This window comes from Tachysurus fulvidraco, chromosome 5 (genome assembly GCF_022655615.1).
Source record: "Tachysurus fulvidraco isolate hzauxx_2018 chromosome 5, HZAU_PFXX_2.0, whole genome shotgun sequence".
Taxonomy (NCBI): Eukaryota; Metazoa; Chordata; class Actinopteri; order Siluriformes; family Bagridae; genus Tachysurus; species Tachysurus fulvidraco.
The window spans coordinates 24,158,947-24,176,206 of NC_062522.1; the positions used below are offsets into that span (position 1 = coordinate 24,158,947).

The following is a 17,260-nucleotide window of genomic DNA, read 5'->3' on the forward strand; positions in this document are numbered from 1 at the left end:
TACTTATGTTTGGCTCCTATACCATGACAAAATAATACCAATTATCCATTCCTTCCAGTCTATAGCATTTACATTTACATTTCCGGCATTTGGCAGAAGCTCTTATCCCGAGCAACGTACAAATGTGCTTTTAAGTCTCTATCACCGGAATACATTGACACTGGTTCACTAGGTAACAGACTTAGTAACCTTTTAACTTAGTAAAGTTAAAATAGCATTTGTTGTAGCAAAATCTGCTGCAGGATCTTTTCAGTCACAGATTAAACCTGTCACACTCTTTCAACAAGCTTTTACTGATCTCATTGTCATTTAAGAAAAGAGAAATATATTTTATGTTCTTTATCTGCAAAGGTACTTTTTTAAGAAAAACACATTTTCAACAGACAATTTTCTATATGTGCAAATAGCCTGACTCTTGCTTTATTTAGGACAATGTCATGTGTCTATGTACAATAAACAAAGAAAACCAAACAATGATGTTTTGAAAAATTACACGACCAAAATAATTATATAGAAATTAGCCATGACAAAACATAACAAGGAAAATCCATAAATTTGTGCCTTATATATTAATAATTACCATTGTAGAGCATTTTAAGAAAATCTAAATATGTTTGGTCATAACATAATTAAGACCATACATTTCCTTGCCTCTATTTCAGTTAACGTTTTTTGGATTCTGTCAAGTGAAAGAGAGTTTATATAATATTTTGAAATAGATGCTTTGCACATGAATGATGACTTAGATCCTGAGCAAGAACAGCATGGAATTTAGAGATATTGATTTTTGCGTTTCATTTGCTTTAATAAGGGAAGAGAAGGATCGGCTGCCATCATGACTAAATTACATCCTTCAGTGATCAGGCAAATTTGTGCAATGATCACCTAGCCCTCTATAGAGCTCAGGCCTGCCAAATGCTCACTGCACCTATTAGTTTTAATTGCTCCTCCACTGTGATTAAGTCCTTTTTTGATGTGGTTTGACTGGGTTTCGAGCAAGATGGATGAGTAAAAGTTTATTGTAGTCATGTCGAATTCTGCCTCAGTTGTTGGATGTAAGAAATCAGATATTATATTCACACATTAAATATTTTAGTCTATAGTCATTACTGTATAAATTATAGTGAAATCCTAGATATGATAATGTCGTGATAAATGAATGCATTAAAAAAATGCTAATGTGGATCCAAATAAATGTCACGTAAGCATGTGCTTAATTTTCCACTGTAAGCAGTATTAGCGCAAAACCTTCATCAGTGTGTACATATGACCCAATACTGTTATTTGGTCTTTGTCATTTAGGTGGAAGCTCAATGGAACCAGCATTGATCCAACATTTGATTCACGCTACACCCTCTTTGGTGGAAACCTCCGCATCACCCAGTTGAACAAAGACCAGGACTCTGGGACCTACCAATGCTTTGCCTCCAATTCATTTGGGACCATCGTAAGCCGCAAGGCCAGCCTTACCTTTGCATGTAGGTCGCATGCTTTATCCTTCCTTTATCTTTCAGATGTGGCACATCAAAGATTCTTGTGTTGAAGTGAATACAGTAATACATGTGTCCTCTGATTACAGCATTAAATGTTCAGTTGGAAATGCTCCCTGTCTATATCAAAGATGGGAATCTTCATTTTCCCACCAGTTAAATCTGTCAGACTATTAAACTTTAATGTATGTGTAGTGAATGAGGTAGGATGCAATTGTAAAAAGAAAAATCAAAATTTTTATTTATGTAAATTATAATCATAATTATTCCAGTAAGGGGTTAGAAAACAGGCAGGCAAAACTAAATAAGGAGAGCATACTCAATACATGAGAAAACAGGCATGGTCCATACCCATGGAGTAAAATTAGACAGAGAAAATGGGTGAGAAAACTTAGGCTCCTTAATGCATCATAACATAGATGAGACTTTGTAATAAAACAAAGTCTTTGGAAGTCAAAAATAAACTAACAAATCAAACTAGGTGGACAGATTTCTGACACAGTCAAGAAATCATCACGAAACAATGACAGCATAGTTTTTATGTTGTCACTGCCATCTATCGTTGTTATTGACATAAATTTGTCACTCACAAGTATTCAAGAGTTTCTGCTCTTGAATACATACATACATACATACATACATACATACATACATACATACATACATACATACATGCATGCATACATACATACATACATACATACATACATACATACATACATGCATACATACATACATCTAATAATACTTAATAGTGTGCTTTGGTCGTGGTAAATTTATTCTAAATAAAATTCTCCCAACCTTCCATTCTATAGTATGATTCCAATGGAGTGATGCACTTTCTGTTCCAAATTGGCCCTGCAGTCTTGCTTGACAGTGCTGACAGCACTGACAGTGAATGACTGGTAGCCCCCTCAGATTTCACTGTGCATTTCTGCATCCGCAGCCTACACATTCAGATTCAGTTCTAGAATTACTGGCAGCCTTCATGAAAATGGGAAGAAATGAATATATTTAATGAATTCCACAAGCAGTGATATTTTCACCTGAAACTAATGGGGATTCTTTAAAAATTTGGCACAATATTTTAACCAAAAATATTTCCTTAAGTTTTTTTATTTATCTGGTAAAAATTGGGTTTAAAAATTTAAAAAAAAAAGATAATATTTGTGAAGTATCCTTTAGAAAGATAACACCACTGTGAATTTTCTGGTAATGTCTAATAGTATATACAGATTTTGTGTTCAAACAACTAATTCTATTTTGACTGGATTGTATTGTGGGTGAATACTACGGAGGAAAAATCCATCTACTGCAAAGTCAAAATTCTGGCAATCTTCCTAAGAGCCTCTTAATCACTAAGAGCAAAACAACCCCAAAGCATCACTCATCCAAAGCCATATTTTACAGTGTGTATCAGATGTTTGTCCTTGTATGCAGCTAGGCTTGGTGATGGTGTGCATGGCTCTCTCAACATGCCAAGAATTTTTCTATTTACTCTGGTTGTGCTTAATGCTATTTTTAACTGCTTTTGTGCATTTTATATATATTCCCTTATTTATGTTGAAAGCCCATTGTTTGCTCCAGTGGTGATGGATATAAAAGGGATCTAATGTCACACAAAGAAAACTGGCAGACAAATCCATCAATTACCCAGACTCTTGACCTTACATGGGCACAGATTGTTGTCATGAGCATCTTGGCCTGCCTACCATCCATCTTCTTTATTACTCATACTTTAACTTAATTAACTCCAATATGTGATGGATCAAGAGAATAATTTAAAGGGCAGCTGATGTTATGAGACAGGATATTTTATAATTCGGTCACTTAATGCAGAAGAATTTAGGGGGAGTTGGGTGGTGGGTGTGGGAGTACAGAGAATCATGACGCATGGTGCAAATTAATTTCTTAACTAATGCGTTTGTTCACTGCCTGACTAAGAGCTCTTTATCCCTTTTGTAGGAAAAAATAAACATAGATGTATTATGCTGGCTGGTTTTTTGCAAATGTATTCACTGTTTATCTCAACAATTTTTTCCACTGCACAAGCATACAATTAGCCTTTTATTTATTAATTTTCTACACTAAATGGTTTAGTCTATATCATCAAGGACAATTTTTGAAATATGCCTTTAATATACATCTTTCATTGCATTTGTCCATGTGGGCTGCAGAGGTACCAGAAGAAAAGGTTATAATTAAAGAGACATTTCCTCTTCTTAACACTAACTGAATTTGTCAGATTTTTCTTTATTATTTTTCTTCTTTTTTTTACCTTTCTTTCAGTAGAGTAAGTTTGGTAGTAGAGATATTGGAAAACTTGCATTGAATTGTAATTGTCAATGTGTGCAGTGTTTCTGACATGGTAATTGAGTTCTGGGATTCAGTAAGGTGTTTTAATTAAACTGTTAATGATAGAGAACAGTGCACAGTACCTTTATCGTGTTACTTAAGTGTCATTACCTTCAGAAGACCTTGATTTGAATTATTATATTTCCCATGGCTCAGCTATCAGGTTCTGCTTTGCTGCATATTAACAAGTCCATGGTTATTAAACATTCTAATAGATACTAGATTTTATATATTAAAGATAATATGGGATATAATACATTTTTAATTTTAATAATGGTATTCAGCTCTGCTTGAGTTGTTTGTCTTCAACCTTTAAAGATTCTTTTATATACACATATCTATTCATGGAGGCAAATCTGTGGAAAATATGAAAGCCATAATTAACTCATTATTTGCTTCAATTATCATGACTGGATAATTAGTGCTTTATTATCTTAATCAGTTTAATCACCTTTAAGATTGCAGACACAGTGCAGTAAAATTCTGCACACAAGATGGATATTTAAGAGCTACATAATACACCTGATTGACAATATAACCTGTTTTAATCAAACTCAGTATGTTAATATGAATACAGCAATAACACATTTATGAGAGAGAGAGAGAGAGAGAGAGAGAGAGAGAGAGAGAGAGAGAGAGAGAGAGAACAAACAAATACCTTTTACTGTCATCTGTCTGTTTTTCAGAATACAAATTCATTTTTATTTGTAGAAAAATGAAATTAAAGCAATTACTGTAGGTTGAGACAAAGATAAAATGAATTTTAGAGACTGTAATCTTTCAGAGATTTCCTGCAGAGCAACAGAAAAAAATGTTATAGACACAAAATGTTTCTACATTCATATATTTATTTCTTGTGATTATTTTCAGGGTCATTATGTTTGCCTTTCTTTTCAATCAGAAATTTGCCAAATAATGAATGTGCCTGATTGGTAAGCTTCACCTGTTTATTTATTTTCAGTACCATACAGTCCTCTGCACTATTGTTAATCTGCAATGGTGTGTAATACGGTAATAGCATTTGTTTCAATGACTAAAGCAGCTAAGATAACACTACGAGTGTATACACCAGAATAACTAGCAGAAATATAGTTAAGCATTTTCTTGGTATGTAATCAATTGAATAATTTGATTGCAGTTTTTTCAGTTTGCTCATCCTATTTCATTGTGTCATATATGCAGTACACATTCCTAAAATGACATCTTGACACATTTTTCTCCTGGCTTTCTATTTCAAGATATGAATATGCTAAATATGATTAATGTACAGTGCATCCGGAAAGAATTCACAGTGCTTCACTTTTTCCACATTTTGTTATGTTACAGCCTTATACCAAAAACATACAAACAATACCCAATAATGACATGAAAGACGTTTGTTTGAAATCTTGTTTGTTTGAAAGAAGTTTGTTTGGAAGCAATTTTTTTTTACCTAAAAATAAAAAAATGTAAAAAATGACATGTACATAAGTATTCACAGCCTTTGCCATGACACTCAGAATTGAGCTCAGATGTATCCTGTTTCCACTGTGCATCCTTGAGGTGTTTCTACAACTTGACCAATCAAGTTGTAGAAACACCTCAAGGATGCTCATGCCCAATCAACTGAATTTACTAGAGGTGGACTCCAAAGTCCACCTCTAGTAAATTCAGTTTATTGGGCATGATTTGGAAAGGCATCTGTCTATATAAGTTCCCAGAGTCAACAGTGCATGTACAGTAAGACAAAGCCATTAAGTCCAAAGAATTGTTTGTAGACCTTCGAGACAGAATTCTGTCGAGGTACAGAAAAATGTCTGCAGCATTGAAGGTCCAAATTAGCATAGTGGCCTCAATCATCTGCAAATGCAAAGCATGACTAAACAATGTACATCTGTTATCACTTAGGATGTATGAACTTTTTTGTCAACTATTTTGACAATAATGGCTGTATGTTAACTAATTTTCAGAGGGCAGTAAATCTATATTACTATACAAGCAGCACATTGACTACTCTAAAATATATCCAAATATCATATCTATAGTATTGTCTCTTGAGCAGATATACTAAAATGGTTGCTGAAATGTGAGGATTGTAATCAGTAGGAAGTATAAACTGGTCAATATGAAATAGTATATACAGTAAAATGGTAGTATAGCTTTCACTTGTTTATAACATTTAAATAATGTCTTTAATGCCATTTTATTTTTTATATCTTGACATTTTCTTTTGTGAGGTATTGACATGCAATTCCACTTAAAGAGATGCTAGTCAAGTGACACAGTCAAAGGTTTCAGTCCTGGATGAATTAAGAGAGGAAGGAAAAGCGTCTCTACAATCTTTTTTCAAAAGCATGAATCATCAAGTGTTTGCATACATATATTTAGATTTAGTTTTTCTGAGGAAAAATCATTGCAAGGGACTGCAAGGTTATTCGTGCTAGGTTATTTTCTTTGTACAGAGCAGGTTGTGACTTTCTTTAAACAAAGACAGACAGTCATCTTAAGATGTATGAATAAAGATGCACTAATTTTCTTGTTGTTCCTGGTGAAATCTCCAGGTGAAAACCTGGTGAATTATATTGATCGCCATGGCTAGATATTAAAACTGCACTTCTAGATTAGAATTTCATTTCATTCAATAATAGTCTAAGCTTTTCCTGCATGAAAAAAAAAAATCAAAATTAGGCCTATTTTGGCTGTGTTTATATTAAAGAATATAAAACATTATAGACACTGTAGAAACGTTCGAGGTCTGCCTTGTGGCAGAAGGTTATTTAAGTTAATGATTACTATTGTATGTTTTGCTACATGTATAGCAGCAGTTGGTGTTTCTGGGACATTTTGAACACTGTTTCAGAGCAGCTTAGGAAACATCTTCTTTACATTGTGAATATAATTGAGATTTTAATAGAGTATGAAAGATGAAATAGCATGGTCTGGTTAAAGTTCTTTACAAGGATATAGAAAACATTATTAATTGTGCAAAAAGCTGTGGGAAAAAAGGTGGTACATGATTTATTTCTTTTGTATTATAACAACTAATATGTAGCACATACATGCCAAGTTGAAAAAGCCCAAGTACAGGTACAAATCACTGATGGAAATTTATTCCTTTCTTTTTAGTTGTTTATTGACACAGTATTTTTTCTCCTCCCCAACCCCTCAATGTAGACTCTTTTTGTCTTCCCTTTTACTTCCTCTCCCTCAGTCTCTTTTGAAAAGCCTCAGCTGCATCCTAGCCTTAGGTGCCCTATTGAGGGTGGCTCTCAGGGCAACTTATACAACAATGGTGCCTTTGCTCTTTTTTGGAATGACAAGAAGCAACTTTGATGTACTTAGCCAAAAAAATAAAGTAAAGGATCCTCTCATGTAGATTGTGATGGTGAGTGTCTCAAGATGGCTTCATGTGTCCATCTTTTCGAAACGTAAATCATAAACATACTTTTTATCTGTTTCCAAAATATCTCCCCAAAAAAGATATTTCCCCCTTTTGTGTAGTAAATTAATTCAGTACCTTAGATGTTGAATGCGTTTGTCCACTTTGTTCTCATGGGCTCTCCATTTTCTGACTTCTGTCAGGCTTTTATCTAACATCCTGTCCTCAACCACACATGAAAGTGCCACTCCAGGCCTTTGTTGCTGCTCTATCATCAGTCAGATTGGAACCAATAGACTTGCAATTGCGAGTATATGAGTTCTACACTCGCACAAACACATGAGTTATGTTTCTGGTTGATAGAGAAAAGAGCAAATACAAAGCTTTTTCATGTTTTTTAGTTTAGGGAGTAGCAGCTGTATTCAGAGTTGAGTTTAAAAAAAGGCAGGATTTAATATTGCACATTGGTATTTAGACCTTAGATGACTAGAGACATAAGCCCTATTTAGAAGCCAGAAACTAATTTTGAGAATGAAGTGAAGTTACATAGAATTACACAACCTTGGACTATACGATTGGAAATGTATGAATGAGACAGATATAGTTTTGGTACTTTTATTTAGTGAATGACCTATTTGTAAATATTGTCAAAATTAGAAAAAACTTCATATTAAGTGTGATTTTGTCTACTTTTACACTTGTGTGGTGTTCACGAAGACAAACCATTATTTTATTGAAGTTAGGTGAAATAAATGAATATTGTTGCAGTGATATTTTAAAATACCAATGCACCAGCATCTTCAAAATTCTAATAGTAAATAGTATCAGTAAGTATAATAAGATACACATCAGTAATATATTTAAATTGATTATATTGATACAGTGCCTTGCAAAAGTATTCATACCCACTGAAATTTTTTCACATTGTGACACGTTACAACCACAAAGAAAAATGTATTTTATTTGGATTTTATGAAATAGACTGAAAGAAAGTGGCACATAATTGTGAAGTTGAATGATTTTTTTTTTTTTTTTACAAATAAATATCTGAAAAGTGTGGTGTGCATTTGAATTCAGCCCCCTTTACTCTAATACCCCTAACTAAAATCCAGTGAAACCAACTGCCTTCAGAAGTCACCTAATAAGTAAACAGAGTGCACCTTTGTGTAATTTAATCCAGACAGGTCAGGGATAAAGTTGTGGAGAACTTTAAAGCAGGGTTAGGTTATAAATTAATATCCCAAGTCTTGAACATCTCACGGAGCACTGTACAATCCATCATCCAGAAATGGAAAGAGTATGGCACAACCGCAAGCCTACCAAGACATGGCCAACCACCTAAACTGACAGGCCGTGCAAGGAGAGCATTAATCAGAGAAGCAGCCAAGATGCCCATGGTAACTCTGGAGGAGCTGCAGAGATCCACAGCTCAGGTGGGAGAATCTGTACACAGGAAGACTATTAGTCGTGCACTCCACAAATCTGGTATTTATGGAAGAGTGTCAAGAAGAAGGCGATTGTTGAAAGTAAGCCATAAGAAATCTCGTTTGCAGTTTGCGCAAGCCATGTGGGGACACAGCAGCATGTGGAAGAAGGTGCTCTGGTCAGATGACACCAAAATTATAAATTTTTGGCCAAAATTCTAAACGTTATGTGTGGCGGAAACCCAACACTGCACATGACCCTGAACATGGTGTTGTAGTATATGGCAGTGTAATGTTGTGGGGATGCTTTTCTTCAGCAAGGACAGGGAAGCTGGTCAGAGTTGATGGGAAGATTAACACTGGGACAAATACAGGGCAATCTTAGATCAAAACCTGTTAGAGTCTGCAAAAGACTTGAGACTGGGGCGGAGGTTCACCTTCCAGCAAGACAATGACTCTAAACATACAGCCAGACCTACAATGGAGTTGTTTTAGATCAAAGCATATTCTTGCGTTAGAATGGCCCAATAAAAGTCCAGACCTAAATCCAATTGAGAATCTGTGGCGAGACTTGAAAATCGCTGTTCACAGACGCTCGCCATCCAATCTGACTGAGCTTGAGCTATTTTGCAAAGTAGAATGGGCAAAAAAATTCACTCTCTAGATGTGCAAAGCTGGTAGAGACATACCCCAAAAGACTTGCAGCTGTAATTGCAGCGAAAGGTGGTTCTACAAAGTATTGAATCAGTGGGGCTGAATACAAATGCATGCCACACTTTTCAGATATTTATTTGTAAAAATAATTTGCACACCATTTATCATGTTCCTTCAACTTCACAATTAAGTGCCACTTTGTGTTGGTCTATCACATAAAATCCTAATAAAATTCATTTTTGTTTGTGGTTGTATTGTGTCAAAATGTGGAAAAAGTTCAATGGGTATAAGTACTTTTGCAAGGCACTGTATATTAGTTTTTTTCTATTAAGTTTGATTTAAAGCAGTAGGACATTTTATGGATCTAGCATAGCAAAATATTTCCATAAGAAATTTTGCCTGAATGAAAGTCAGATTATTCAATTTATTACACCTAACCAAGCATCTAGATATTTGGGACTTGATTTTTGAGTGTACAACATTGCTGAAAAGAATCTGCTATTTAATTAAAAGTCCAATCCCACAGATTCTTATTATAATGACTATTGTAGACATGTTGTGTAGTAAATCATGTATATTAGCTTTATTTTATGAATATTCAAGGTATGAACACCAGTGGCCATTCTAGACATTTACATTTACATTTACAGCATTTGGAAGACGCCCTTATCCAGAGCGACATACATAAGTGCTTAAATCTCTAACATTGAATACATTAATGCTGGTTCACTAGGTTACATACTTAAGATACCATGAGTTTAAAACATTTGTTCAAAGTTACAATGAAAAAGTGTCAAAGTTTTTTTTTTTTTTTAATGCAAAAGATAAGGAAAGAAGTGCTAGTTGAAGTGTTTCCTTTTTTAGGGTGGCTCCAGCCCCCTGTCTGTGATCTCATGAACCCCAAAACTATAAGTAGAATTTTTACTTTCAAAAATAAAAAATAAAAATTATGTTAAAATGCAGGACATGTCATCGATTGGAAAGATTTATCAGTTTGATCCAAGAGTGAATTTTTTTACTTTGCTTTTACGCGCATGCGTTGTAGTCTTTCAAATGTGCGTCAACAGCTGTCTGCATTATTTGAACGGAGAAGCACAGAGTCAGTCAGAGCTGGAGGCTTTTATCTATAACGTTAAACGGCGGAAAGCGGCAAAGACGGTTATAGAAGGTATTTTATAAAAGTTACTGTAACTGCAAAGAATTTTCACAAATCCAGGGAATTTGGCACTCATAAGGTTGTACAATGTTATGCTATTTGTGTTCAAGTCGTTTGCAAGGTTCTGTTTTGTGTCTGTTACTCCCTCAAAAGTATGCTTTTCAAAATGAAAACATATTTCTATAAGCCCACCATAGTCTTTATTATTTAATTTGAGTCATTTCTTTTAAAAATGAATGTATTGTGAGGATGTATATTTACTATATTTTACAAGTAAAAGTTTGTTGGAGGTACAGTTATAAAAAGTTGTACTACTACTGCATGTTTCTGCTATAGTAGTGAACTTAATGTACAGAGATTTGTGTGTGGCTATAGTATATATGCAGTACTGTGTTGACATTAAAAAATACAGTTATACCAATACAGTACCAGTGAAATTTCACTATTCTTATTACCGCACAAACAAAATATTAATGCAAACAATCAATTCAATACTAAATAAAAATAACATTTATTAATTTGGTCTTTGTCTTGTGAATATTTTTTTATTAATGACTCCATTCATTGGACACAATGTTAGTAGAGAATGCACACATACATAAACTGATTTGATTCAAGACTGGCATCATTACATCATGCATACAATTTTGGTGTCCACTTTTGCCATTTTAAATTATACCATAACTTTTGGCTTACTATGTAGTCATATAATATATAATATAAAACTCTTCTTGTTTTAAATTCTCACTGAGGGCTAAGCCCCCCTAAAGATGAAATCATTGAACCACCCCTGATGAACAATTCCTCATACTTATTTTTAATAACTTTTGAAAGCATATTTTAGACATATGTAATAATAAAAATGTATAATATAAAAGAGCTGTTACTAGTTTTAACCATTAAAAAAGTCAATAGGTGCAAAGAACATGCTTGCCATTTCAGTATATCTTCACTTCTGTATTTTCCACCTCAAACTGCACTCAGCATAGTGTCACTTCATGGTCTGCTTATTATCCACTGATTGGACACAATTTTGCCCATTTACTGCACAGTTGATGTGTGAAAGAATTAAAATAGTGGCTAAGAACATTCGCATTCTAGAAAGTCTTTCATGGAATGTCAAGCATATGCAGGCATTGAGACTGAGAAGCTCACTACATGTCAAGGGGTTAAAGAAGTGTAACAGTATGTAATTAAGTTCAGTGGAGTTCAGTCAATCTAGATAATTTACAGGGTGTTTTAGAGAACAGTGGTTAAAGTTTTACATAGAGAGCACTTATTGCAGTGTTAGATGGCATTAATGCACACTCTGATTAATGATGAAAAAATGGCTTTTTTTAAGAAGCAAGCAGTGTCTGAAATTGTTGTTAAATTAGGGTTGCTCCAGGGTTAAATAGGGTTTTACATTTTATGAAATAATTAAGACAAAGCTACTTAGTAGACTTCCTGTGGCCAATATAACATACATTAGCTGACCTTTATAAATAACTCTTTATAAATCAGTGATTTTTGTAATTTTGCATTTAAATCTAGCCCTGAAGCAGAACCTTCCAACAGCAGAATAGAGGCTGTGGCAAATTAAAGAAAATGGTTGATCTGTTATAATGAGAGCTTTTTCTGGATTGGTTTAGATATGCTTTTCTCTTAGAGGTTAGAATCCCTGAAAGTAATGCAAAATAACTTTGAATAACTTTGACAGTAGGGGGGCACGGTGGCTTAGTGGTTAGCACGTTTGCCTCACAGCTCCAGGGTTGGGGTTCGATTCCCACCTCCGCCTTATGTGTGTGGAGTTTGCATGTTCTCCCCATGCCTCGGGGGTTTCCTCCAAGTACTACGGTTTCCTCCCCGGTCCAAAGACATGCATGGTAGGTTGATTGGCATCTCTGGAAAATTGTCTGTAGTGTGTGATTGCATGAGTGAATGAGGGTGTATGTGTGCCCTGCGATGGGTTGCCACTCCGTCCAGGGTATATCCTGTCTTGATGCACGATGACGCCTGACATAGGCACAGGTTCCCAGTGACCAGAGAAGTTCAGATAAGTGGTAGAAAATTAATGAATGAACGTTGACAGTGTACACCCATATCTGCTCAGTCATTTATATATATATATATATCAGTCTCATAAAGCAGCAGTGTAATGCATAAAATCATATTGGCAGTTAATGTTAAGCTCAGACAACAGAAAATGTGACCTCTGTTATTGTAATTTTTTTGTGATAGACAGGGCAGTTCCTGAAACACTTGATCTTGAAGGGATTTTAACACACAACAACCTCTAGAATTTATAAAGAACAGTAAGATAAAATACAAAAAAAAATACAAAGAACGTTGCTTTTTGCCCTATCCACGTCTGGTCCACCTATGTGTTCCAAATCAAGTTGTAGTGTTGCAATATTGTATATTTCTTGGGTGCGTTAAGTGTTATATATAAAATTGTTTGATAAGGTTGTTAATACAGTTAAGGCTATAATAGCAAGTCTGGCATCATAAATCATGATGCTAGAATTCTTCTTATAGGGGCAGAATTTATTTTCACTGTTTCTTTGAGATTTGTTAATAAATTCCAATAAATGCTCTTGCATCAAACACTATCTGCTGGTGTATTAAAATGGAATACCAAGACTTGCATTAAAATAATATATCCAGATTGCTTTAAACTAATGTATAGAGTATTAAAATATATAACAAGGTCAGGTTAAATTAACTATAGCAGGTATAAGTGTTAGATCTCTAGAGGTATGTTAAACTTAAATTACTATTGTAATGGAGGAGTGGATGGCTGTTGTTTTTAAGCTTTCAGAGCTTTCAAACTTATTTCTTGTGACATACAATATATTTTCTTTAGCATAATTCTACTAGACCCACAAAACACCAACAACTCCTTTTAAAGGTGTTCATTTATCAGCATTTATTTGAAACCTATATTCTCAGTGCACCAACACAAAAAGCTTTTTCTTGTAGATAAGTGCATGAGCATGAGGATAACTGAGCAATACACTCACTTTCATAGTGAGTACAACTGTTGTTGTAGAAGCAGTACAATGCATAAATGTAGAAGCAGTACAATGCATAAAAACTTGCAGATACAGGTCAATTTTAATAGTCACATCAAACAGAACGGAGAAAAATGCGAATTCATTGACATTGACCATGGCATGGTTGTTCATGCCAAAAAGGATGGTTTAAATATTCAGAAATTTGCTGATCTCCTGATTTTCAAGCACATTTTCTAGAGTTTATACACAGAATACTGCAACAAAAGAAAAACAAAGAACATTTCTAATGTCAGAAAAACGTTGTTCAAGCCGACAGTTACTGTAGCTTTAAACCTTTGTGAGCAAAAAAAATAAATTGTGTCAAAATGAGAAGCACATCAAAAGTTGAGACAGATGGACTAAAAGAGCAGAAGTTTACATCAGGTTCCAGTGCTATCAGCCAAAAACAGGAATTTGAGACCACATTGGGCATAATCTCACGCAAACTTAATCACCATCTACCCACATTTGTTGGCCAAGTAACCTTAGTCCTGGGTTTATGACCATGAGTGTATTGCTCTGTTTATAGCCAGCTTTTTTTCCACAAAATGTTGTAATTTTTTTTATGCTGTACAGGATGAGTGCAATTTACATTAAAGAAAAAGAAAAATGTATTTGGTGGGCTGAATTAAAACCTTTACATGGCTGGTTCTGGTCCTTTGGTTACATTTCACACCTCTGTACTAAGTTATTGTATTTTCTTCTTCTTAAATTAATATTTCTTCTAAAATAAAAAATCACATTCAAGTACTTTACATAACTTAAGTGAGCCCTGGGTTTGGTATATATATGAGCTGATTCCCTTTTTTCTTTGAAGATGAGAGAGTGAAATAAACAAGTCAATTTCTGTCTAAATCAAAATAAGTTCTCTGTTGCATTTGTTTCACCCAGAGCAGTATGATGTGACTAAGTGGTTTTACCTCAAACCTCATTTACATGTCTCATCATGCTCTCATCTACTTTATTTCATAATTGCAGTGTATCGCACATCTAATAACTGCTCACTGCTTCTGAAAGAACAGTGAGAGGTTCTGAAATTAAACACCCCAGCTGAGACATCAGAGGGCATCCATCCTTACAGTCTCTCTACCTCTCTGAGTTAGCGTCATCAAAGTTTTGAAGGACAAATATAACATGATAAAAATAACATCACCACCTAGTTTTCTTTTTCTATGAGTAGCTGAAAAAAGAAATGATTTCCAAAGGTATAGGTAATTTCAGTTTCTAAAGTCTTTTTGAAATGGCTTTGTAATGGTTGACAGCAAACCTGCGATGAATAAAGCACATAGGGGAGCTGATAAATAGGGGAGCCATTAAACCCATTGATGTGTGACTTATGCTTGGCAAAATACCGCTGTCATGGAGGTACAGTGGATTCCAAGCATGTGCCTGCTTGGGGCTGTTATTGATTTCACCTTCATTTAATCAGTCTGTTGAATGCCATAAAACTATATGGTAGATGACAAAGAGTTTCATTTTTATGTTTGAGAGTTAGGAATGTCATAGATCATGCAAAAGCTTGAGGCTCTTTTGCAACTTTCGCACTTAAAAAAATAAATAAATAAATAAAAATTATATATATATATATATATATATATATATATATATATATATATATATATATATATATATATATANATGTGTGTGTGTGTGTGTGTTTTTATCTGTGTGTTTGGGTATTGTTCTGTTGCAAGACCCATGACCTGTGACTGAGACCAAGCTTTCTGACACTGGCCAGCACATTTCCCTCTAGAATCCCTTGATAGTCTTCAGATTTCATTGTACCCTGCACAGATTCAAGACACCCTGTGCCGGATGCCGCAAAGCAGCCCCAGAACATAACAGAGCCTCCTCCATGTTTCACAGTAGGGATAGTGTTCTTTTCTTGATATGCTTCATTCTTCCATCTGTGAACATAGAGCTGATGTGCCTTGGCAAAAAGTTCCATTTTTGTTTCATCTGTCCATAGGACATTCTCCCAGAAGCTTTGTGGCTTGTCAACATGTAGTTTGGCATATTCCAGTCTAAGTTTTTTTTATGATTTGTTTTCAACAATGGTGTCCACTTTGGCTCAAACCAACAACGGGTGGTGCGATCTGACACTGATGTTTCTTGAACATGAAGTTCACCTTGGATCTCTTTAGAAGTCTTTCTGGGCTCTTTTGTTACCATTCGGATTGTCTGTCTCTTTGATTTGTCATCAATTTTCCTCCTTCGGCCACGTCCAGGGAGGTTGGCTACAGTCCCATGGATCTTAAATTTTTGACTTATATGTGCAACTGTAGTCACAGAAACATCTAGCTGCTTGGAGATGGTCTTTTAGCCTTTACCTTTATCATGCTTGTCTATAATTTTCTTTCTAATCTCCGGAGACAGCTCTTTCCTTCGCTTCCTCTGGTCCATGTTGAGTGTGGTACACACCATGTGACCAGACAACACAGTGACTACCTGGAGCCCTGTATACAGGCCCACTGACTGATTACGTTTGTAGACACCTGTGATGCTAATTAGTGGACACACCTTGAATTAACATGTCCCTTTGGTCACATTATCTAGGCCTGTTGCATGAGTTTATTTTTTTTTAAATAATTCCATTAAAGCATGGTTGAAAAGCAATGTCTGACTTTCATTGGTTAACATTCATAGAATTTTCATTTATTAAGTTTTTTGTCTGACCATTATGAGTTTTTCTTTCATCGACCGAAGGGTACCAACAATTTTGTCCACGTGTATATACCATTAGCATCACACTAACATACTGTATTGTAGAATTGACTTGTAATTAATTTTGTGAGTTGCTCATTTTCACATTTACATTTCACTGTATTCAATGTTAGCATTTTTCCTCAGTGCAGACATTATACTTTATTTTTTTTTAAATACTCACCTTACCTTTAAGCCATACTGATGCATTAAATAGTGTGATAAGACACAATAGACACTGATGGACCAAAGCTAATCTTTAACCATTCGTATCCATTTTAGCTTGGCTAGAGGCTATGCCAGCAGGATTTCTTAATAAATCCACACCATGGGTGGTGATATATCCCTCAGTCAGGGGAAAGGCTGTTTACTCTGTATTTGTGCACACTGCACCAAGGCCCATACTCTCAGAAACAACACAACTATTTATATACCAAACTGGTCTCCAGTGAGTTCTATTTTCTGTTATTATTCTCAGACCACCTTACACCTCCCAGTGAAAAGTAGGTTATTAATTTAATATCAAATATATTTTGAAGCAGCATTTTTGCATCAGTCACAGCTTATTGTCTATTCCAGCTTACTTACAAGGTTAATCTTTTCATATGCCATATGATCTTCTGTTTTGGCCTCTGTATCTGAAATGAATGAATTATTCATGAATTCTTTTTCTTTCAGATCTGGAAAACTTCAGAACTCATCGAAGAAGTGCAGTGTCTGTGAGGGAGGGACAAGGGGTGGTGCTTCTGTGTGGCCCACCTCCTCACTCAGGAGGTCGGTACATTCATTTATAACAAGTGTGTCCAATAATGTTTTCAATACACCCCTATCAGCTTACTGTGTAAGAGCTCTGTCACCTATTTGGCAACTTGCAGCACAAATAGATGATCAAATGATTTGAAGTTGATTGTAAGCTTTAATTTATTTTTCAATTTTCACACTGAATTTACTTTTAAACTATGCTAGTGTACAAAGCAACATTAGCCTGATATACTTTATATCATGATACAAACAGCTAGCTTGTGAAATAGCAAGCAGTTGTTAGCTTAGAATGAAGGTCAGATTTATTAGCTGAAGCTGATGTT

General features: G+C 34.9%; 1 protein-coding gene across 3 annotated transcripts in view; it reads left to right on the forward strand.

Moving 5' to 3' along the window:
• The window catches only part of cntn4 (contactin 4), a 146,525-nt gene that overhangs the window by 40,322 nt on the left and 88,943 nt on the right, over window positions 1-17,260 (forward strand). For all 3 annotated transcript variants that reach the window (XM_047813838.1, XM_027147177.2, XM_027147176.2), the window contains 2 exons: window positions 1,303-1,478; window positions 16,854-16,949. In XM_047813838.1, coding sequence (XP_047669794.1) covers window positions 1,303-1,478; window positions 16,854-16,949 — 272 coding nt within the window. The remainder of the gene's footprint in view (window positions 1-1,302; window positions 1,479-16,853; window positions 16,950-17,260) is intronic.